The 21,061-nt window shown below is 30.5% G+C and overlaps 2 protein-coding genes across 3 annotated transcripts; both read left to right on the forward strand.

The window, feature by feature from the left end:
• Positions 1-2,268: 2,268 nt before the first annotated feature.
• LOC8286602 (uncharacterized methyltransferase At2g41040, chloroplastic) lies at positions 2,269-6,478 on the forward strand. Its single transcript, XM_015726770.2, has 8 exons — positions 2,269-2,560; positions 3,113-3,213; positions 3,298-3,438; positions 3,740-3,821; positions 4,066-4,259; positions 4,339-4,450; positions 5,436-5,540; positions 6,157-6,478. Exons 1-8 carry the CDS (start codon positions 2,396-2,398, stop codon positions 6,289-6,291), a joined length of 1,035 nt encoding a protein of 344 aa, XP_015582256.1. The 5' UTR covers positions 2,269-2,395; the 3' UTR covers positions 6,292-6,478.
• A 6,628-nt stretch (positions 6,479-13,106) lies between these two features.
• LOC8286601 (protein RGF1 INDUCIBLE TRANSCRIPTION FACTOR 1) lies at positions 13,107-15,550 on the forward strand. 2 transcript variants are annotated; one of them, XM_025159495.2, is made up of 4 exons: positions 13,107-13,931; positions 14,050-14,286; positions 14,408-14,548; positions 14,985-15,550. In XM_025159495.2, exons 1-4 carry the CDS (start codon positions 13,929-13,931, stop codon positions 15,324-15,326), a joined length of 723 nt encoding a protein of 240 aa, XP_025015263.1. In that variant the 5' UTR covers positions 13,107-13,928; the 3' UTR covers positions 15,327-15,550. The 2 variants fall into 2 exon arrangements, with proteins under 2 accessions (XP_025015263.1, XP_015582254.1); XM_015726768.3 differs by having other exon boundaries at positions 13,114-13,931; positions 14,041-14,286.
• Positions 15,551-21,061: the final 5,511 nt, after the last annotated feature.

A 21,061-nucleotide genomic window follows, 5' to 3' on the forward strand; every position in this document is an offset into this window, starting at 1 on the left:
AATATATCTTATGCACCCTGTAAGAAATTTAAAATTTGTAGTTGTTTTAATTTATTAAATAAGAAAATATGGCCCTAGTTTAAGAAATTTTCAACATTCAAATCTCCTAAGGAAAAAAGGGAAAAATATAATAAGATAAAATGTGGTTTTATTTATTGAAAAAACAGTCTTATATTTATTTGATGATAAACAACTATCCGGTGATTTATTTCGTTAATAATTAATATAATTGCATAATAGTATCTCAACTTTCTAATTTTATTATTTTTAGTATCTGAATGAGTCTTTTATTCAAACTTGTAGCTAAATTTAAAAAATGTGATATGTTTAAGTGTTTTCGATTCAATTTGACTCACTGAAATGCTGAGTAACAAAATTAATATCCACCTTTTAATTGAATGAGCTAGCCATCTCATACAAAATTAAGACAAAAATGACCTCATCTTTTATCTTCTCCTTTCTCTGTCTTCCTCCATATCTATTCTTTTATATCTCCACAAATACAACTCATCACTGAATACAATAACTTTCAGACCCAATCATTAAATCAACAAACTTGATAATTATATTTATTGGATGATTTTAAAATTAAATAACTTGATAACCCAATAACTTCTTACTAGATTTTAAAATTAAAAAGCATTAATCTTTTTAACTTTTAATGTAAACTCATTAAAAGACATCAACCATAATTCTTTATATTTCAATTAATGTTGAACTTAGAGATGATTGCATTCGTGGAGCTATAAGGAATGGATATGGATGAAGAAAGAAGAAAGAAAAATGAAAAGAAAAGAGATGAAGATGAGATTATTATTATTATTTTTTTTTATCAATTTGATATGATGTGGCTACTTTATTCAATAATGTGGACTTTATTTTTTTTTTTATCGAAAGAAAGTATTTAAATATATTATATTTTTAAAATTCAGATATTTAATTGAACAAAATAAATTTTTTAGAAATTAAAATAATAAAAAATTAAATGTTGAGACACCGTTTATGTAACTTTACCTTAATAATTTACTATAAAATATACTAACGTTGATTATTAGCTTTAATACGGTTTTATATTTATGCATTTTCCTATGTTATGGTTTTTCTGTAATACTTTTATATTTTATGTGTTTTTTTAAAATATTTTAGTGTCCAATTAATATCTTTATTGCTTTATAATATATCTCTTAAGTTAAATTCTGAGTTCAAACGAAATAATTATTTTCAAATAATTTAGACCTTATATCAACTTAAGGGTTTTTATGTATTTTAATAATTATTATTTCACTTCCCTCCAACTCATTCAAATAAATTTTATATATTTCTCATCTCTTCCCTCTTTAATAATTATTTTTCTGTAACCAAATACAATAAAATAATAATTTCTCTTTTTCATACCCTTTAAATTACCTTTGAAATTATCTTTCCTTCCCTTCCTCTCTTTATTGCCATGCATAGTTTAAAGTTCCTTTGCCAACTTATCTCTAAGTAGCATTCCGAAACTACCCCTTAGGCCCATATGGCAACATTTTCATCATTTGTATTGCTGCTTCCTTGGAATACCTCAATGCTATATATCATAATTTGTATCATATGCATCAACAAATTAATCATGCAAGTCTAGCTACCAAGTACCTTACCTTATGAAATAGAGGGTGTGAACAAAGTTCAGCAAACTATTCTGCAAATTGCATGACTCAATTTGATGAATAGATAAATCATATCTTTAGCTCAAGCTACTTGTCACGCAATATTTAAGTTGTCACATTTTATGTGCACTTTCAGCCGTGTAGAGTTGCAGCATAATCCTTTTTCTTTTTTGATTAATGTTATGTTTAATTTGATAGATAACTAAAACTTAATATTTATCATAATTATATCCTTTTTTCTATTCCCATATACTCTATTTATCGAAATTTATGTATAAATCAAAGAATTTATATACAGTCTCTAATCATAGTTAAATTAGCTTCAATTGAAAAAATTAAAAAAATTAAAAATTAAAAATTAAAACTTAATTGAGTAATCAACTTTAAACTCATGCTACTAACCAAAACCAAATATTAGGTCATCATATATATAGCTCATAGATTCTTTTATTCCAAGAAGACAATAGCAAATGGATGTGACTTTCTATTTATTATTTTTATTTTTTGTCCTATTTCAAATTTATAATTTTATTTTAGAAAAACAAAATTTGAAGTGAAATTATTTTAGTAGTCCACTTAATGCCTACGTTTTCCCATCATTTCCACAAACATTGAAAACAAAAATTATAAATAAAACCGCAGAAACTAACAGACAGAACAGAACCCAACGTACTAACTCACCACTCACTAAACAGAACACAGAGAAGAAAGAAAGGTTGGATTTTTAAGAACTGAGCAATCTTCTCTTCATGGCTATGTCTTCCTCTTCTCTTCAATACCCTCTTCATAAATCTTTATGCCCAAAATTCCCTCATCTTTTTCACTGTTCTCGAATTTCCCATCCTCGTCTCCGGTTCTCCTCTCTCAGGTTTCCCTCCACAATTCGCGCCTCTTCTGCAGTAGCTGTTGAACCTGTACAAACTTCACTCCGTTACCCTTATCTTCTTCTTTTTTTTTTTTCCCTTTTCCTGTCCTTTTTAATTCTATGTTCTGGATTCTCTTTTCATTTCTTTTTTTTTTTCTTTTTCTTGTTGAAATTTTAAATTGAATTGCTGAAAAATTATCTGTTTTATATAAAAAGAGAATAATCTTGTTTGTTTGCCTGTAATTTTGACTATCAAAAATTTCATTTCAGTGCCCAATTTGCTAAATTTTCGTTTAACTGAACTTTTTTTCTTTTCCACTTCTAATGTAAATAAAAATGGTATGAAATATATTGAATTGCTTTTGAGGTTTTGTCTATGTTAATTGGGGAATTGTTTAGTACTCTCAAAGCTTGCTTATTTGGAACAATGCAGATATAAATTAGGCATATTGGTCATGTTGGAGATATAGATTTGTTATCTTATTGTTATTGGTGTTGATTTCATATCAAAGGCAATATGGGGAACATCATTTTTCTCCAATGTTGAACAATTTTTAATGTTCTATATATGCTAAATGTGATGAGAATTTCCATTCTTCAGGATTTAGGACCACAGCAAACACAAACTTTTGAGGATGATGTATTTGCATGTCCAGTATGTTATGAGCCTCTGATAAGAAAAGGACCTCCAGGTTTTAATTTGTAAGTTAGGACTCTTGATGGGATCATTTTTTTTTTTCTCTAAAGTTGTGCTTAGAGTCTGATGTTTAGCTACACAACTTGCAGGTCTGCAATCTACCGATCTGGGTTCAAGTGTAAGAAATGCAACAAAACTTACTCCAGCAAAGACAACTATTTGGATCTTACAATTACTGCCTCAATGAAGGAATATACTGAAGTCAAACCTGCTCGAACTGAGCTGTTCCGGTATATATTTGATTGATGTATAAAAAGTTTTGATATCACACTCTGCACTTTTTGGATGAATTTAATTACTTGTACTCAAAACTTGTTTACCACAACTTATGGATTATCACTTGTCCATGCCTTTAGAAATATATTTTAAATTTTAGTTTCTGTTAGTCAGGGGGTTAGCTTCTTACTTCTTGCCAAATCTTTGTTCTAAGCGATGATGAATGCAATTCAATGCCTTTTGTATAGTAGTTTTCATAATTTTGCTAAAATGTTTACGGAAATTCTGTCTTACCCTAGTTTTTGGCCTTGTCAGGAGTCCACTCGTTTCATTCTTGTATGAGCGAGGGTGGCGTCAAAATTTTAATCAAAGTGGCTTTCCTGGTCCTGATGAAGAGGTAAACCTTCACTCCCTGACTTGAATCTCATTAAGGTCATTAAAACTATTAGCAATTTTCATAACTTATTTTACATGTATGATTGATGAAATCTGCATTAAAATTTGGATACCATGAAATGATAGTCTATTGTGTGTGATTTGGCACTTGTGAGGATGTTATAATAAATCCTTCCCTTCTTCCCTTTTATGGAATTGCTTAGTTCACAACCACAACCAACTTGGTAACATTTTGTCATATGCAGTTCAAAATGGCCCAGGAGTACTTTAAACCAGCAGAAGGTGGTATCCTAGTAGATGTTAGCTGTGGCAGTGGATTGTTTTCCAGGAAATTTGCCACATCAGGGACCTACTCTAAAGTTGTTGCACTTGACTTTTCTGAAAACATGCTTCGCCAGTGTTATGATTTCATTAAGCAAGATGATAATATCTCAGAAAAGTAAGCTTCTTTAACTTTTCCAATCATTGCAATTCTTAGAGGGCAAGAACTAATTCCTTTTTCTTCTTTTAATGTGAAGGGATCTTGCTCTTGTTCGAGCAGATGTTTCCAGACTTCCTTTCTCATCAGGTTCAGTTGATGCTGTTCATGCTGGTGCAGCCTTACATTGCTGGCCGTCTCCTTCAAATGCTGTAAGTGACTTCCTTTCAATTTTTACCTTCATGTTTGGCATATCCAAGCTCTCAGATATTCCATGTTAATGATGTTGGAAGATCCTGAACTCGAAACAGGTTAAACAAAAAACTCAAAGATCAGTAAATTACTTCTTCCATGACTAGCACTATTACATGAAATAAAGGAAATAATATAAAAAAGGGGAATAACCTGCCATGTCAGGGTAGGATACATGTGGTATGGTGAGCAAAGCATGGACCACAGGAACCTGCAGGACAAAATGAATTGATACCAATCAATTAAAGCTATGACGGCTGCCTTACATGAGAGAAAATAGAGGAGACTTATTTGCCACACCTAGATGTCTGAGGTCTTAAAGAATGATATTTACTTACAACTGCAGCATCCACTGAAAAGAAACCAATTCATTTTGATAATTAAAAAGGGATTTCGAATAATAAAATGTCGCAGAAGTTACATAGTTGTTTATGGCCTTGAAGAATATCCTTTTTATTTTTAATGCTATCATATAGACCGTGATCATGTAAGAGCAGTCAGCACACAAAAAATATGTGGAAAATATTAGCAAGAATACATGTGCAAGCAGTTGATGAACTCAACTCAAGTGGATTTAACTAAGTTAGGCGCCAATAATGTGGCTCTGCAGTTCAGGATACTAACAGTAATGTCCTGCTCAGGGTAAAGCAGTGCCTGCACCATTCAGTATTAGGAACATTAAGATTCAGATTTTACACATGATATATTTATTTCTCTTGTAACCATGTTAATTACCTGCAGAGATCTTCAGCATTCACCTAGAGATGATATGCTGAATGATAAACATCTATTTGTTCTTTTGCATCCAAATGCCATATTTATTATTGATAAATGTTCTTACTAAGATATTTTATTACATATTTACATGCTCCCTCACTATTTAAGTAAATAAGTAGCTATTTCTCGAGGATGTTTCTAACCTGATAACATCATAACTCATTGTAGATTGCTGAAATCTGTCGTACACTACGAAGTGGTGGAGTCTTTGTTGGAACCACTTTTCTCCGATATAATGCAACCAGTTCCTGGATAGAACGGTCTTTCCGAGAGGTAAATATTACTTATTATGCAGTTTTTCCATTTGTGATCATTGATATTTCCAGATGTATCAATTGCTATGCCCTGCTACTAAACTTCCTTTATCATAATTTATTATATAATGTAAGTGGACCTCTGAAGGTGTAAATCTGAAGTACTCACCTTGCTCTACCTAGCAGTTTCAACTAGTCAATAAGGCTGCAGCGGTGGAAATGGTTGTCCATTGTTAATTTAGTTTGTCAATTGATTCTTCTACAATCTATACAATTCCTAGTTCAGTAAAAATCCATATTATTGCCTAGATTGGTGTATTTTCACCATCTAATTACAGACACCAATTCTGGTAACATTTATCATGATTTATAGCAGCAAAAGCTATTAATTACAGCAATTTGACTCTTAGCTTTTCTCTGGCTTAGCTACTAAAAAAATTGCTTATTTGCTGGAAAAGCATGTTGCAACATCAAAACTCCATATTAGCTTAATGTAGAGGTGAACATAGCAAATCCTGCACTGGATTTTAAAACCTGCATATAAACTATAACCTGCATGTGTAAGATATTTTGGCCTATACAGCCCATAGTTATGCTGCATAAGTTTCATCTGGAGCTGTTAATATGTGTGACAGAGGATTATGAGCGGTTACAACTATTACACAGAAGAGGAGATTGAGGACTTGTGCACATCATGTGGTCTTACCAACTACCAAAGCAAAGTTCAGCGATCCTTCATCATGTTCACTGCTGAAAAACCCTCAGAATAGGTAGAGGCAATTCAAGCAACATTGTATCTGTTATTATTTTGTCATACTAATTATTGATTTGGTTTATATTACACATATCAAATTGTATAGATATTTAAAATAAGCAAGATCTGAAAAGGTGATAACCTGGGGTAATGTAAAGTATTATTATAGTCAATATGAAGTATCTTATTCATTGTCTGGTTTATCAAAAGTTTTTAACTGTATAAACACAATTAAGAACAGCATCGGTGTTCATCTGTCGCCAATGAGATTCGACCAGGCTTTCCATTGAAGATTAGTTTGAGAATGATCTGAAAGTAATATATAGCTGGGAGGTATTCAGAGTCAACAATCATTGTAATGATCTCGATAAACGTGTTTTGTGCTGGTGGGTCCGCAAACTGAATCAATCTTGAGTCTTAACTTGCAGAATACACGCACACACTTTAGAAACATGAGCCATCAGGTTTGGGTTTTAGCTTTTATGCTCTGGTTAAATATATCTGCAACATGCATGAACTAGTTAGCAAATAGGAAAAATGAAGGCTTCTCCCATGATAATACTCTATGCATAGAATTCTGCCTTATGACTGTAAACTATCTATAGTTCATATGGTAGATTCAAAACCGTATCATAGCATTTCGGCTTGAATAACAATTTTGCCCCCTGAGCACGTGAGTGATAGACAATTTGCTCCAAAATGAAAACTTTTTTGTCCTAATAATTCAACAACTGTTACGATGTGGCCAATTAGACCCTGTACCATTACAAGACATGCTCTGATTGCAAAAATTATTGTCTAATTACAATAGAAAATTAATTTGTGGCTGTTTGCCCAGACCCACAACTTCAAAGGGGAAACTGACATTTAAATCGACCATTTTCATATTCTCATTCTAGTCATGGCTAACCCAGTTTGGCCGAATAGTTTGTTACTTTGTTTCGTAGAAGTACATTAACCCCTCTAAACTTTAATCTGTTTTAGCCCTTGATGTGCAAGTATATGAATATTGAATTAGTCCATAACTGTCATATTTTCTTATAAAACTTTCAAGTGGGCAGAAAACAATAATTCTGAAGCAGAGAAGATAATATAGTTGATGATGAGAAAACTTGTAAAGCGGATAAATTGTCCGATAATAGCAAGAACAGAATGGAGGTAATCTTGATATGGAAATGGAAGTTGCAGAGATATAACAAAAGAATTTCAATAACAAGGTCACATGGTTAGAGCTAATATGGTGATAATATAGTTAAGTTAGACAGGTAAGGTTGAGCACATGACCTAACTCCTTAAAAAAAAAAAGACATGTACAAGTAGACCATGAGGGTGGCCTGGTTTGTGAGGCCATTAAAGAATAGAAAACTTAAGGAGTAAAAGTGAGAGTGTGTCAGAGTGAGAGAGATCCCCTCGTGCGGCTCACACGCTGACTCAACCTCTGTTTGTTCTTCTTTATAATGCTTTCCTTCCTTTTCCCATAATATATATTATATATATATTCACTTCTCCATCTTTGACCTTTGACCACCCCCTCTCCCCCCTTAACAATTTGCACTGTTTTTACTTCAGCTAAAGAGGAATATTTGATCAGTCCAAGGCACCCCCCAACCCCACCTCTTTTTTTTCTTCTTCTAACTTAATATTTTTAAGGGTCGGGCCATTGGATCCCTTGCACGTGAGCTTCTGCTCACTTGTAATCTTTCATTTCTTTTTCACTTTTGTTTACATTTCATGGCACGTGGGGGTCGGCAAATTCCTTTCTTATTTTTGATTTTGTTTTTGTTTTTAGTATTTTTGCTTGTTCTTGTTTTTCTTTTTGGTCGGAGAAGTTTGGAGACTTTATGATATCAAAATTAGTAGTAGAGTTGTTTTATGGCACTTTTATACCTATCAATTAATCAGTAATTATGATCCAAACTCAATAAAACTATACGTTACTATAAAACGATGCAATATAAAATTTTTCCAAATAAATTGACTGTAAATGAATCAAATTTTTTATAAACTCTTCAAAATTTGGCTTGATAAAATTCCTTTCAAGTTTGTTAATGGAGGCTCATTAATATTAACAAATTATTAAGCTTGTCAATCTTTGACTCGCAACTAACTCAATTATAGATTAATGATCTTATTCATAAACTAATTCGTTTATAAATTAATGAATTTGTTAATAGATACGTAAAAAAATAAAAAATCAATTCTCTATATTATTATGTAAAAATATTTTTTTATTATACTTTATAATTAATTTATATTAAATATTAAATATTCATCAGTAATCAATTTAATAAATGTAATAAATTATTTTGTTAACTACCATAACAAAGTTAAAAATTCAACTTAAATTCAGAAAATAAATTTGAAAATTTTAATAAATCAAATTGAAAAAAATTCAAATTTGTTACTGTTAACTAGAACTCAGTTCAAATTTAAATTAAACTCAAACTTATAAAAGCTCGACCTAATTTGAATTTGTTTACAACTCTACATATAAGAATTTTAAAGTAAAAAAAAAATTAAAAAACTTATATTTAAAAAGATAAATTAAAGTTTAAGAATATTCGTGGAAATTTTCATAAAAGAAATACTCCTTTATTATGTAAGTTAGTTTGATTGTTGATGGTCATATGACTACTTTTTGTACTGTTTGTTTCTTATTTTTTTTCTAATTCTAGTGAAATTGTGGAGAATATTATCCATATTTCTTTTGGTTTGCCCTTTAATCAATCTCTTTCATTCTTTTTCCTTTTCTTTAAAAGAAAGATTTATAAAAATGAAACTGATATATAAAAGCTTTTCTAAGATGCACCCTTTTTAACTTTCCTTCTTGCCCAGGTTCTCTGGTGCCTTACTCTTGAAGATCTGTCTTCTACGTGTTATATTACCATGGAAGAAAGAATTGGCAAGAGATTGAGCCTCCAAATTATATTATTAATAACACATGCATACAGCATTGTTGTCATAAAACTGCAGAAAGTTAACCTAAAAAAATTCCATAGAGCTAATTAATTAACTGGATGCAATGCATACTTTCTCTCAGTCGTAAAACAGTAACTTTATAAAAAAAAAAAAAATTATACTAAAAATAAAAATTTTCGGTTTAAATCTTAAATATATAATTATGCTAAACTCTTTAAAATTGTATTTTATGACCTGCAAGAATTTCGCCTGGCATTTTCACCATAAATGAGAATATTAATGGTGTTTCATTTTTTCACTTCAGTAGCTGACAATTGGTGCTGTTGTCAATGACTCCATGTTATTTTCCAAACAAGAAAGAATTCAAGAACTTGGCACCTCCAATCGGAATTATTATATATGGGAGAGAAAATGTATGGAATTATAAAATGTAAAGGACTTTATCCATTTTGGAAAATCAAGAATTTTCGACATGAGGTGTTTAAATTCATGCAACTGGTTCCAATTTCCAGGTGATTATAAGAGGAGATGAGATCCGTTGTGAAATTTGAGGAAATTAAGGATCCAAAAATAATTACTTTTGTTATCTTCGATATAAATAGTTACCCACTTCATGTGTGTATATATTCTTATTTATATGTTAAGTTAATAAAAAATTGCAAATATTTTTTAATTAATATTTAAATAGTAGAGATATATATCAATTATCCATCTTTTAATATTTTTTATTGAGATATTTATTATGATCTATACATCTAAAATAAACAAGTCGTATATATATTTACTAAATTGCTAGATTGTTATACATATTTAGTGATATTAAGGCTCCATGTGTTTTATAAAAGATAATTTGTTTTTGAAAAGTATTTTTTGGAAAAAATAACTTTTTTTTATATATTTAACTGTAATGCTCAAAATCATTACAGTAGTGAGTGTTTTGAGAAGAGTGAAGTTATTTTGTTAAGTATCTCAAACACAGGAAAACCTGAAAAACATTTTCCTCATAAATATTTTCCATGAAACAAATGGAGCCTAAATGGTTAAGTTATTATACCAATAGTACAAGGTAAATACTCAGTCATATCAAATAGCTTACTGTCTAGCTTTCAATTTGGCATTCATCCTTGCATGGATTGTAGTATGAAGAAGAATAGGGCAGACCATAAAATTAAGGAATCAAATATGATATTGAAATTGGCTTTCACAAGGTACACAAGTTCTATAAATTACTTGCAAGAAAACAAATGCAATTTTACTTATGATGTTGGCCATTTCTACAGCCTGGATATGGTAAACACCTTGATAGCAGCAAAACAGGAACCTAGAATCTAAAGGGCATATAGTAGTCTAAAAGAACCACTTGTTCATAATTTGTCATATGTGATTATGTTATATGCCAATTCAATAAGGTAGGCATCTTAGGTCTTAACTAAGACTTAATTAAGAGAGTTGAATTTTCTGCAGAAAAGATATGATCAAAAAAACCCTTCTTCCTGTTTTTTGGTAAATTGGTTTTACCAAAAGTAGAGAGCCATTGTCTTCTAATGTAACAAGCTATGATTGGTGACCGAAAGTTTAGGAACTCTAAGCATTGGACTAGGGCATATATACTTAAAAAGGGGCAAAAAGGGAATGATGAAAGATTTAGCATGCCCCAAAATTAGCCCTTGGCTAGGGCTTAACTATATAAAGGCAACAAAAGGTTCCCTCAAAATTGGTAAAAGGGCTAATTAGTGAGGCATTATAAGTTTACTAACTAGTGCTTAATGAGTTGTGTTTGTCTCTGTCTTATATATATATGTGTGTCTGTGTTAGTTACAAATGATAAATCCACAGAATTATTGGGGATATATGAAGGTTACAGCTTCCCATTAGTGGAGTGGTTGATTGATTAATGTTGCCATGTTTGATTCCATAAATTCCGGTTTTCCTCGTACTGGTCTGTTTTTAGCTTTTATTATCACTTCTTTAAAGTTTAAAGTGATGCCGATGCTCAATTTGCTAGTTAAGTTAAGTGATTCTTGGATTTGCCCCAATATATATATATATATATATATATATATATGCACACCAATTTCCATAACCATCATTTTCAAGTTAATTTCTAAATATGCAACTAAGCTATTACTTGGACAAAGATTTATTTAAAAAAGTATATTTTTTTGGCAATTCCAGACATAATGCATCATATATTAGATGAATAATACGTATATAACCGATATAAAATTTAAATTATATATTGTTCTTTTTCTGTCAAAATATAAACATATATAATACATGTATTTATTTAATAGTTTAGCGTAATATATTAGAAGTAGCCAACAATGTGAAAGAAAAAACAATAATCATATAATGTACATAAGAGCAATTCAAATAATGCACGAACGTTAAAAAAGAAAACCAAAAAACAAAAAGTGATGGTGCTGATATGGTCACAGGACAAATACAACGGCCAACATATGAACATTGTTCCCAAGCAAGAAGATCTTCCCCCTCATGATTAGAAGATCAATTACTTAATTATCTTACTTATCTTTGATTAATTAAAGGTAAATTATGATTAAAGTGTTCAATTTTGACACCGCGATCCTACATTAATTACCTTGGCTTTCTAGACTTTGCTAATTAATAAGCTCGACAAGGAGCCAAATACTGTATAATTTAATCGAGTGATATGATATCATTTCACTTGTTAAATTAATATTTATACTTTTTGTTATTTGATTTGTAAACTTGATAAATCTCATGCTAGAAACTGTAGTAATCAATTATAATTAGATTTTGACACCATGATGAGGTCAAAGAAATCCAATTAACTTGAATTCGAATAGAACATAAACTTATAAATATCAATTTGATGAACAAATCAAATTAAGTCATGGTTCAATTTCAGATAAGATTCTACATACGATTAATAGGAGACAAAATCAGCTCGATATGAGATTGATTTAAATCAAAAATAATTATTTATAGTCTGACAATTTTTTAAAAAAATTTTTTGACCTAAAATAGGTACACAGATATGAATATTTCAAATTAAATGATTAGCTCAATTCAATTCAATTCAATTATTTATTTTTATGTCATACTCATAGAGTCACTAATTATGTTTTAAAATATCTATCTAAAAAATAAGCACAAATGTCAAATTACTTTTTTCCTAATATATAACTGTAAAACCTGAATTAAGGGGATTAAAGTCTTATCAATGCTAAAATGTAAAACAGTACAAGGAATGTCTTTATGATAAGTATACTGATTACAGATATTTCTTTCTAGGGTTACATGCATGTATAAGCTGTTCCTTAACTAGACGGCTCTGAATTTTGAAAGTCAAAGAAATTATGCTATTTTTAGACTAAGGTGCGAAAAAGGAAAATCTTTTAACGGCAGAATAATTTTTAAGAAAAAGGGCACAATTTAATAGTAAGATCCCACTTTTAATTTGTTTTTTTTTCTCCCTGCTGATTAACATATCACCGACTAATTAATTAAAGTTAATTAGAAGGAAAGCAGCAGATTGCTTAGATCTTTACTTAAATGTTTTAAAAAAGTTCTGATTTGATGGTTCTTTCATATGATATTAGAGCATCCGTGGAGTTTAATCTCTAATTTTCAATTTTATTAATTAAATATTTCAGTATAAAATAATATAACATATATGCACGATTCAAATTTAAATGAATGTCTTAAGTACGAAAATGTTACAGCTAAAATTTTGGATGGTATAGTTGTTCATGAAGAGTGAGTTCCATTAATTGCTAAAACGTTTCAAAATGATAATAATCATACATACAAACAATGCTACATGATTGCTATCAACAGCTTATGATAATGACTGCACAAGAACACAACGTCCCATCTGCCTAAATAATATATAGGTAAGTTGGGCAAGTGGGGCAGTGTCCTCTTCTCCAAGTCCAAGTCCAAGAATGTGTATTTCAACTAAAATATGAAAATTGAAGCCGGATTCATATATACGTTTGGTTCACTTAGTATATGAATATAAGAAAGCTGAATTAATTCATAAGTTGGTCCACTCACATTCTATTGATCAAGGGAGCCATAAATAACAAGTATTACTTATCATATGTGTAAATATCGCCATCCATTAGCAAAACATTTTGAACCCATTACTGCTTTATATCTGACCTAAAGAAAAATGAAAAATTAAAGAAAGACAAAAAAGAAAGAGGGGAGGGAGGGGTTTAAAAATGAAAATGGTAAGTGGGAAGGCAGCTTATTCAAGAAGAGCTTATTATAGTTATAGTTATATAGTTTAGCAAAAAATGGAGCTCTTAAGCCAAGGAGATGAGAAAGAATTGTTTAAGGCAGTGGAAGAGAATGGGAGACACGGAAACAGCGCCCACGTTCTCCTCATATCTTACTTCCTTTCTTTAATTTTTTTTTTTTATTTTGTTTTGTTTTTTAATATGCTTCTCTCTCTCTCTCTCTCTCTCTCTCTCTCTCTCTCTCTCTCTCTCTCTCTCTCTCTCTCTCATATAATAAGAAGCCCTATTGACAAAATGTTGTGTATCCTTCCAAGAAATAAATATATAACCCTTCTTCTCTTGTGAACCTCCATAAATACTCCCTTTATCTCCATACCTTACTCTCTTTCTCTTTCTCTCTGTTAACACTCCACTTTCTTGATAACACCCTCTAGCAGCAGAGAGCACACACCCTTTCATTTCTTTTCTTTTAGGCTTTTTTTTTCTGTTGGTTTATGTGATCATGGTGCGTTTTCTGTTTCTTGATATCTCTATCTATCTTTTATTACCATAATTCTTTGCTTCCTAAGTGATCATGGCATGATTGATTGGTTTTTGCTATTTCTTTTATTTAGGGAATTCAGAAGCCTGCATGGTTGGATGCCCTCTACACACAGAAATTCTTTGTGGGCTGTTCTTATCATGAAACTGCTAAAAAGAATGAAAAGAACGTCTGCTGTTTAGATTGTTGCGTCAGTATATGCCCTCATTGTGTTCCTTCTCATCGCTTCCATCGCCTCCTTCAAGTTCGTCGTTACGTTTATCATGATGTTGTTCGACTGGAGGACCTCGAGAAGCTCATTGATTGCTCTAATGTTCAGGTTGGTTAACTATATATATCTGTCCTGCTAGTGTTTTAGCTATCAATTATCATAATTCAGTATACTAATTAACTTTGCTGATTAATTATAAGTTGCTTATGTCTGGTTTAAATTGTATTAGGCCTATACTATAAATAGTGCAAAAGTGGTGTTCATCAAGAAGAGACCTCAGAACAGGCAATTCAAAGGGTCTGGAAACTATTGTACTTCTTGTGATAGAAGTCTTCAAGAACCCTTTTTTCATTGCTCTCTTGGGTGCAAGGTACGCCACTCAATTTTATGCTACTCTCAACTCATATAATTCCATTTATTTGCATTGTTTTCTTTAAATTACGGGTAGAGTGTTTACTTTATTTGTTTTAGCACTCATAAAATTTAAATTTATAAGATATTCGAATTAAATGAGTTATATCGGATTAATCATAATCTCATAAATCTTTTAAAAATTAAAAAATCATAATATATTTTATGATATAAAATTTCCGCTCGTGTGTCATTTGATGATGATACGAATGTATTTCATAAATAGAGTGGATTACAGAAATTAATACAAGAAATTGCAATTCAACTATAATTACAAGTAACAATAATATCCCACATAGAAGAAACTCAAAAATTTACAAATAGGGTCTCTTCAAATTAATATTCATATGCTACAGAAAAACCTCATACAATTCATTTGTGTTGGTCTATTACAGGTGGATTTTGTGCTGAAACACTACAAGGATCTCTCTCCATACTTAAGGAGATGCAACTCTTTAACGCTGAGTCCTGACTTCTTGATCCCACAAGACATGGGAGATGATGAGATGACCAATGAGACACCACATTCGACGATCGTGGACTCTGAGGACCCAATGAGCTGGTCTTCGGGCTCATCAGGGTCTGAGAATATGAGCATGGTGTGCACGGAGATTGTGCGTAAGAAGAGAAGTGGGTTATACGTTTGTGGAAGATCAGTTAGTAAAGTTTCGGACGAGGACATGGCTACTAGTATGAGTAGAAGAAAAGGCATTCCTCATCGATCCCCTTTATGTTAGCTACTTAATTAACCCAAAAAAGAAGAAGAAGAAAATAACAAAAATCTTAAATTACAAACTTTTAGCTTTAATATTTTGACTGAATCCTTCAAAATATCAAAATGTTCTTTCTCTCTCTCTCTCTCCCACCTTTTCAATTTATTAAGTTAATTAATCACTTGGTCGGGGGGTTTTGTCTTAATGGCATCACGTGATTCCCAGTTCCAAGTAATGGTTTTGTACAATTTTCCAAGAGTTTATTTCATTTTTATAGTATAATTATATTAATAATTCAAGTAATCAAATCGAGGCTCTCTTTGTACCTTACTTCAACACTCTCGTACCATTTGCATATTTGTTAATGGACCAAACACCAATAAGCTCTTGATTAATTTTCTTTTAGTTCTATTCTATCTGATTATTGATAATTTAAGATGGAAAAATTAGATTGGAAGATTTTAAATTTAAATTTTAATTTGAGTTAATTATAATTTAAAAAAATTATAACATCACTAGTCCTAAATTATTATTATTTTAATTATAAATCTCATTTGTATGTCAGCCCATCAAAAATTATGTTCCCCTCTACTATTAAAAAATGCAAATTAGACCCTGTAGTTGCTATAAATGCAAAAACAAAACCCTACCAAAAATAAAATAAAAATAAAAACAACATGGGCAAATACATTTCTATTATTTTATCTAGGTAATAAGTGGGTTTAAAGGATGCATTCTTTGAAGATGTTCTTTACATTTATTTGGAACTTGTGTGATTGTGTTAAGCATCACTTCATTGGCATTTGAATATATGGAAATTGTCTTTAATTAATTAAGAGCCATTACAAGCTCTCCAAACATTGTTAAGAACTCATGATGGAGGCGAAGGGCTTCCTTTGACTATTACAGACAGCACTGTCCCTCCTCGAAGAGCGAGTTGTGTTTTTAGATTTAACTAGAATTTTTGACCAGTCAAACTTCTCCATGCTTAACAAGCTAAGAATAAAAATAAAAATAAAATATCAAATTAGGGTTTTGTAAATATGGCATTATTTTGCTGCTTCCAGTTTATTTTAGGGCCAAATTAATACTAATAGCAATACTATATTAGTTTGTGCTCTACAGAATTATATTAATTGTTTCTTGCAGGGAAGGGAAAATGTTAGAATCGTTGTTTCTTTTTTTTCGAAAGATAGGGATAGTATTAATATAAAAGGAGTTCTTGGCTACTAGGTGAGCCGATAAATTTAAAGATCTAGAGAGATAAGAGAAAATAACCTCCCTAAAAAGGCTACTAAGTGGAAAATGTCAGCAAAAATAGGATCCACTGATACAGAAGGAGTTAATCAGGATTGAGCTCCCCTGATAACGTTAACTGCATCTCCTTCAAAGATCACCTGAATCCATTGATATATTCTGAGCAGCATAGAACACAGCATCTCTCAGAGCCAGGGATTCAAGAGTAAGAGGACAAAGTTGGCCGAAATGCACCTTTAATTGGGAGTGAATAACACTATCCAGGTGATCTTTGACAACAAAACCAATCCTTCCATTGGAGGAGTTAGCATTGGTTGCTGGATCAAAATTGATTTTGACCCAAGATGGAGGAATAGAGTTAGCATTAGAATTGTTATTCGAATATAAGAGAATTGTCCAAGTCATTATTTTGTCCATGGCGTAGCCCTTTTTTCATATCGAAAATAAAATTTGTTAGTTCATGAATTTACATAATTTTATGCAAAGTAATAATATGATTAGAAGAAAATGTCACGGAAGATTAGATGCCTAAATAATTGTATAAGAACATATTATTATTTTATACATATATATATATTTAGATTTAATCATGAATTTTATATGGATGACAATGTAATCTCGAGACTTTTAACATATCTGTATATTTAAAGTTCAAATTTGAAATCTTAATTATAATTATAAGTAACTAATTTAAAAACAGTACAGGCAGCACATATCTAACTAGCTAGTGTTGGAAAGAAACAAATTAATTAGGTATCTGACACGTTACTGTTTGACAATTTTCTTCCAGCAAATACTAACTTGGCTTGCGTTCAGTTGTGCTATAACAACAGAGTGGGTCTAAGCTACAGAGTGTAACATGAATTACTAGCACATAAAGAGCGACAGGCCCTTACGGATGGGCTTCACTTGAGTACAGGGTAGAGGCTTTAAATTGAACTAGATTTGATTGCTGCTGGGGAGATTTTGCCGTCGGCTTGGAGTTCTGATGTGCATGGGCTTGAAGCAGTTGAATCTGGTTTTCCATGGAAGCTGTGAAGTTGATTGAGGAGCAAGCATCGGTTGCTGATCCAGGTTATAATTGTTTCCGATATTCAATGTCCTTGAGAATTGGGTTCAGAAGAAGGATTTTTCACGCCCTTCGTAGAGATGCTAATGTAGCAGTTCATGAGAGTATGTTGGACAAAAAGAATTATAAGATGGAATTAGTTTATCAGGTCATTTATAGATGGATTAAATTAAAAATTAATATATAATTTTATTTATTAAATATAATATTTAAATTGATTAATTTATTTATTAAGATTAATTATTTATAATTGAAAATAAATAAAAATAAATATAACAATTAATAGATAAATTAAATTAATCTAGATTTTTATGAAGTCAATCGATAAATATTGTGATGGATTGAGTTCATAAGCTTTTTTTTCTGTTCATTCTATTATAATCCGTAGTTGTTTTTTCATTATTATTAATTAAAATCATTATCATTTCTTTTTCTTAAAATCCCAAGTACAATAACAGGAATAAAGAAGTACAAAACCCAATAAATAAGCTGAAGAAGACAAAGCAAACCTAACCCTGGAGATCTAAGGAGATGCATTGGCAACAGCCATGGCCGCCTTGCAGAATTTAAAGATGGCAGAAGCTGCACGGATGTAGACCCATCCAATCCAATCCAAGTCACACTCCCTCAAACTTGGAAGGCACACAAAGGTCGCATGAGGAAGCGGTATCCATAGAAGGACAAACGCTTCCCCAACCAACTTAAAACAAACTTATGAAATTGAAAGCTTCTCATAGAAAATAGATTTTCACATAAGAGGCTCACACATGAGATAACACACAGTACTTTTTTCATAGATGATACATTAGTACTGTTATTTTGATTGTATATTTTTCTTAATTTAAACAATTAAAGTTATAATTATTTATTAAAAAATTTATATGTACAAAATTATACTACTAATAAATATTATATATATTTATCAATAGTTATAATTATTTAGTCTGAAATGCATAATTTCTTTTTATTAATAGTTACTAATGTCTGGTAAAAAAAGAGGCGTCAATTATGTGTGAAAACCATAATTAAGGCGTTGAATAAAAGTGGGTAAATTAATTGTTGCTTAAATGATGAATTAGTTTGACTTAATCATCATCATCACTTTGGATAATCCACTTAAGTTCCATTATCTAATGAAATGGCCAATTGAACTAAGCTCTCAGATATGTCAACAAAATCTTCCTTTGCGGCATTCTACACTCATGTTGACAATCACAATTACCTAACATCTCAAACTATAAGTAATATTTTCTTTTTGTTTTCTTTTTTTTTTCCCTTCTTTTGGGTCCCTTTTATAAGTTGTTATTTGAAGATCAAAACCTTTTTAAAAAAATTTCAGAAATAATTATGATAATTCGTAATTTTTCAAAATAGTGTATGGAAACAAAAATTAAAGAAAAAAAAAAACGAATAAACAGTGTATGAAGAAAGATTTAAAAATATTTGGCAAAGCCCAATTGGCTTTCTTTGATCAGCAGAATCATATCAGCACTGAAGTCGAGCATCTAAAAAGAACATGCTGTTATGGGCAAAAACAAAAGAAAAACATCAAAAGAGATAAATGGATTTGTGCTACTTTAGCTAACCTAATCACATGAAGCTAATAAGGACTTAATCTTTCTGTAGTGAGCACAAACCTTTCTGCTTTTCTCTTAATGGCCATCATGATTCCTTAATATATCCCTTTATTAATGATTTATTTTGTTTTGTGCTGATTAACTTGCATTAAAAAGCATCTTATGATAAAGTTGATGTGGGATGTTTTTTCTTTCCTTCTTCTCTTTATTCATTTATATATATATATATATATATTCTATAATTGAATTGAATTAAACCCTAATGAGGAGGTCCAAAATGCTATATAATGTGTATTTTAACAAAAGTTAATGATTCCTAAAGAACCATCTAAGCAAGTTGCTCCTCCATTAATATACATTGCATTTTATAAGCTCAACAATATCTATGATACAGATTACAGAATGTCAAAAGGTCCCTATGACCCCATATATATATACATACATACATGTCAAGAGTATTGAGAAAAATAAAAAAGGAAATTCAGAGCCCATGATTGGACAATTATTTGATATGCCCTACAAGTTTTCTCATCAACTCCAAGTTTAAGCAATTTTAATCTTCAATGCAAGTAAACTACAGAACAGGTACAGGCCCTATCACTTTACAAACAGAATCAATGCACATGGCCCCTCCATAAAACATGATTAGCACATAAACTTGTCAAAATTTTTATATGGCTTGTAATGTTCTCGCCGGTGCCACTTATTTGGCAAACATTTTGATTTGATTGATGAGTAGTTCCCAACTTTGGAGGTGTGAACTCTTGGATTAATTAAAGAATTACATGTGAATTAAATATTGTAATGTCTCTTCAGATAAATTTTTTTTGCTTGAAATATGAATTTTATACAGATACTAAGTTTGTGTATTTCTTATCGAAAATCAAACTAAAACTATATATAAAAAAAAAACAAACAAACAAAAAAAAAAAAACAAAAACAAAAAAGAAAGAGAGACGGGGAAGGGTGGTTTTCAGCCAAAAATGGCTAAAACCATCCCCTGGTTTGAGAGATTAGTATAGCCAGAGTCTTGACATAAAACTATTAATGGTAATTTGTGATCTTTAGCTATTCTAATTGGCTCGATTGTTCAGAAATTATGATATCATAGTATTCAGAAAGCAAACCCTATTTATGTCGACAAAATACACTGTTTTTAAATGAAAGGGGGACTATGATAATTAAAGCATAAGCAAATGACAAGGGTGGCTTTATGTCTAAGTTAAAGTATATGTAATTATATACCTACTTTTTTCCTTAGTTATGGCCACGCAAGAGCTTCTTTCATTTCTTGGTGATGCAAATTAAATAAATAGTTTGAATATGTCCCTTTTACTATACTAAAATATAATAGCAACTAGACTCGTCAAGTAGAAGATGTACCTTTTTTATGAATGGTGATCGATGCCATAATTATTTAAACCAACCAAATATCATTCTCCCACATGGAACATACTCATTGCATATTATTGAGTTCAAAAGGTCTTTGTTCAAAATATTAAATCTTACTTTTGCCATATCAATTTTAAGAAAATTTAAACAAAAAATTCAATGTTCAAAAAATTCAAAGCATAAAATAATAAGCGATTTATCTGTATAAGTTTTTTCTGTTTAAATGTAGGCGATTTTATTCAAAAAATAAAATTCATTTTTTATTTATATGATAATATATTTATAAAATAAATAAATTATCATGAAAATAAAATATAAAAATAACACGTGAAAAAGAAAATAATTTATCTGATATATTACTTATATGAATTGAAAAACTTCTATTTTTCCACTATTTGCATCAATATTTACAAGAATTTATCATTTTTCTAATAATGTAACAATGATTTTATTAAAATAAAATA

This window comes from Ricinus communis, chromosome 3, assembly GCF_019578655.1.
Source record: "Ricinus communis isolate WT05 ecotype wild-type chromosome 3, ASM1957865v1, whole genome shotgun sequence".
Taxonomy (NCBI): domain Eukaryota; kingdom Viridiplantae; phylum Streptophyta; class Magnoliopsida; order Malpighiales; family Euphorbiaceae; genus Ricinus; species Ricinus communis.

What these genes read in the sequence shown, in the direction of transcription:
- LOC8286602 (XM_015726770.2), top strand. Translation starts at nt 2,396, where the DNA reads ATGGCTATGTCTTCCTCTTCTCTTCAATACCCTCTTCATAAATCTTTA. An exon ending in GGACCTCCAGGTTTTAATTT is followed by an intron (nt 3,214 to 3,297) that starts GTAAGTTAGGAC and finishes CACAACTTGCAG; the next exon opens with GTCTGCAATCTACCGATCTG. An exon ending in GCTCGAACTGAGCTGTTCCG is followed by an intron (nt 3,439 to 3,739) that starts GTATATATTTGA and finishes TGGCCTTGTCAG; the next exon opens with GAGTCCACTCGTTTCATTCT.
- LOC8286601 (XM_015726768.3), top strand. An exon ending in TTGATTGCTCTAATGTTCAG is followed by an intron (nt 14,287 to 14,407) that starts GTTGGTTAACTA and finishes AAATTGTATTAG; the next exon opens with GCCTATACTATAAATAGTGC. An exon ending in ATTGCTCTCTTGGGTGCAAG is followed by an intron (nt 14,549 to 14,984) that starts GTACGCCACTCA and finishes GGTCTATTACAG; the next exon opens with GTGGATTTTGTGCTGAAACA.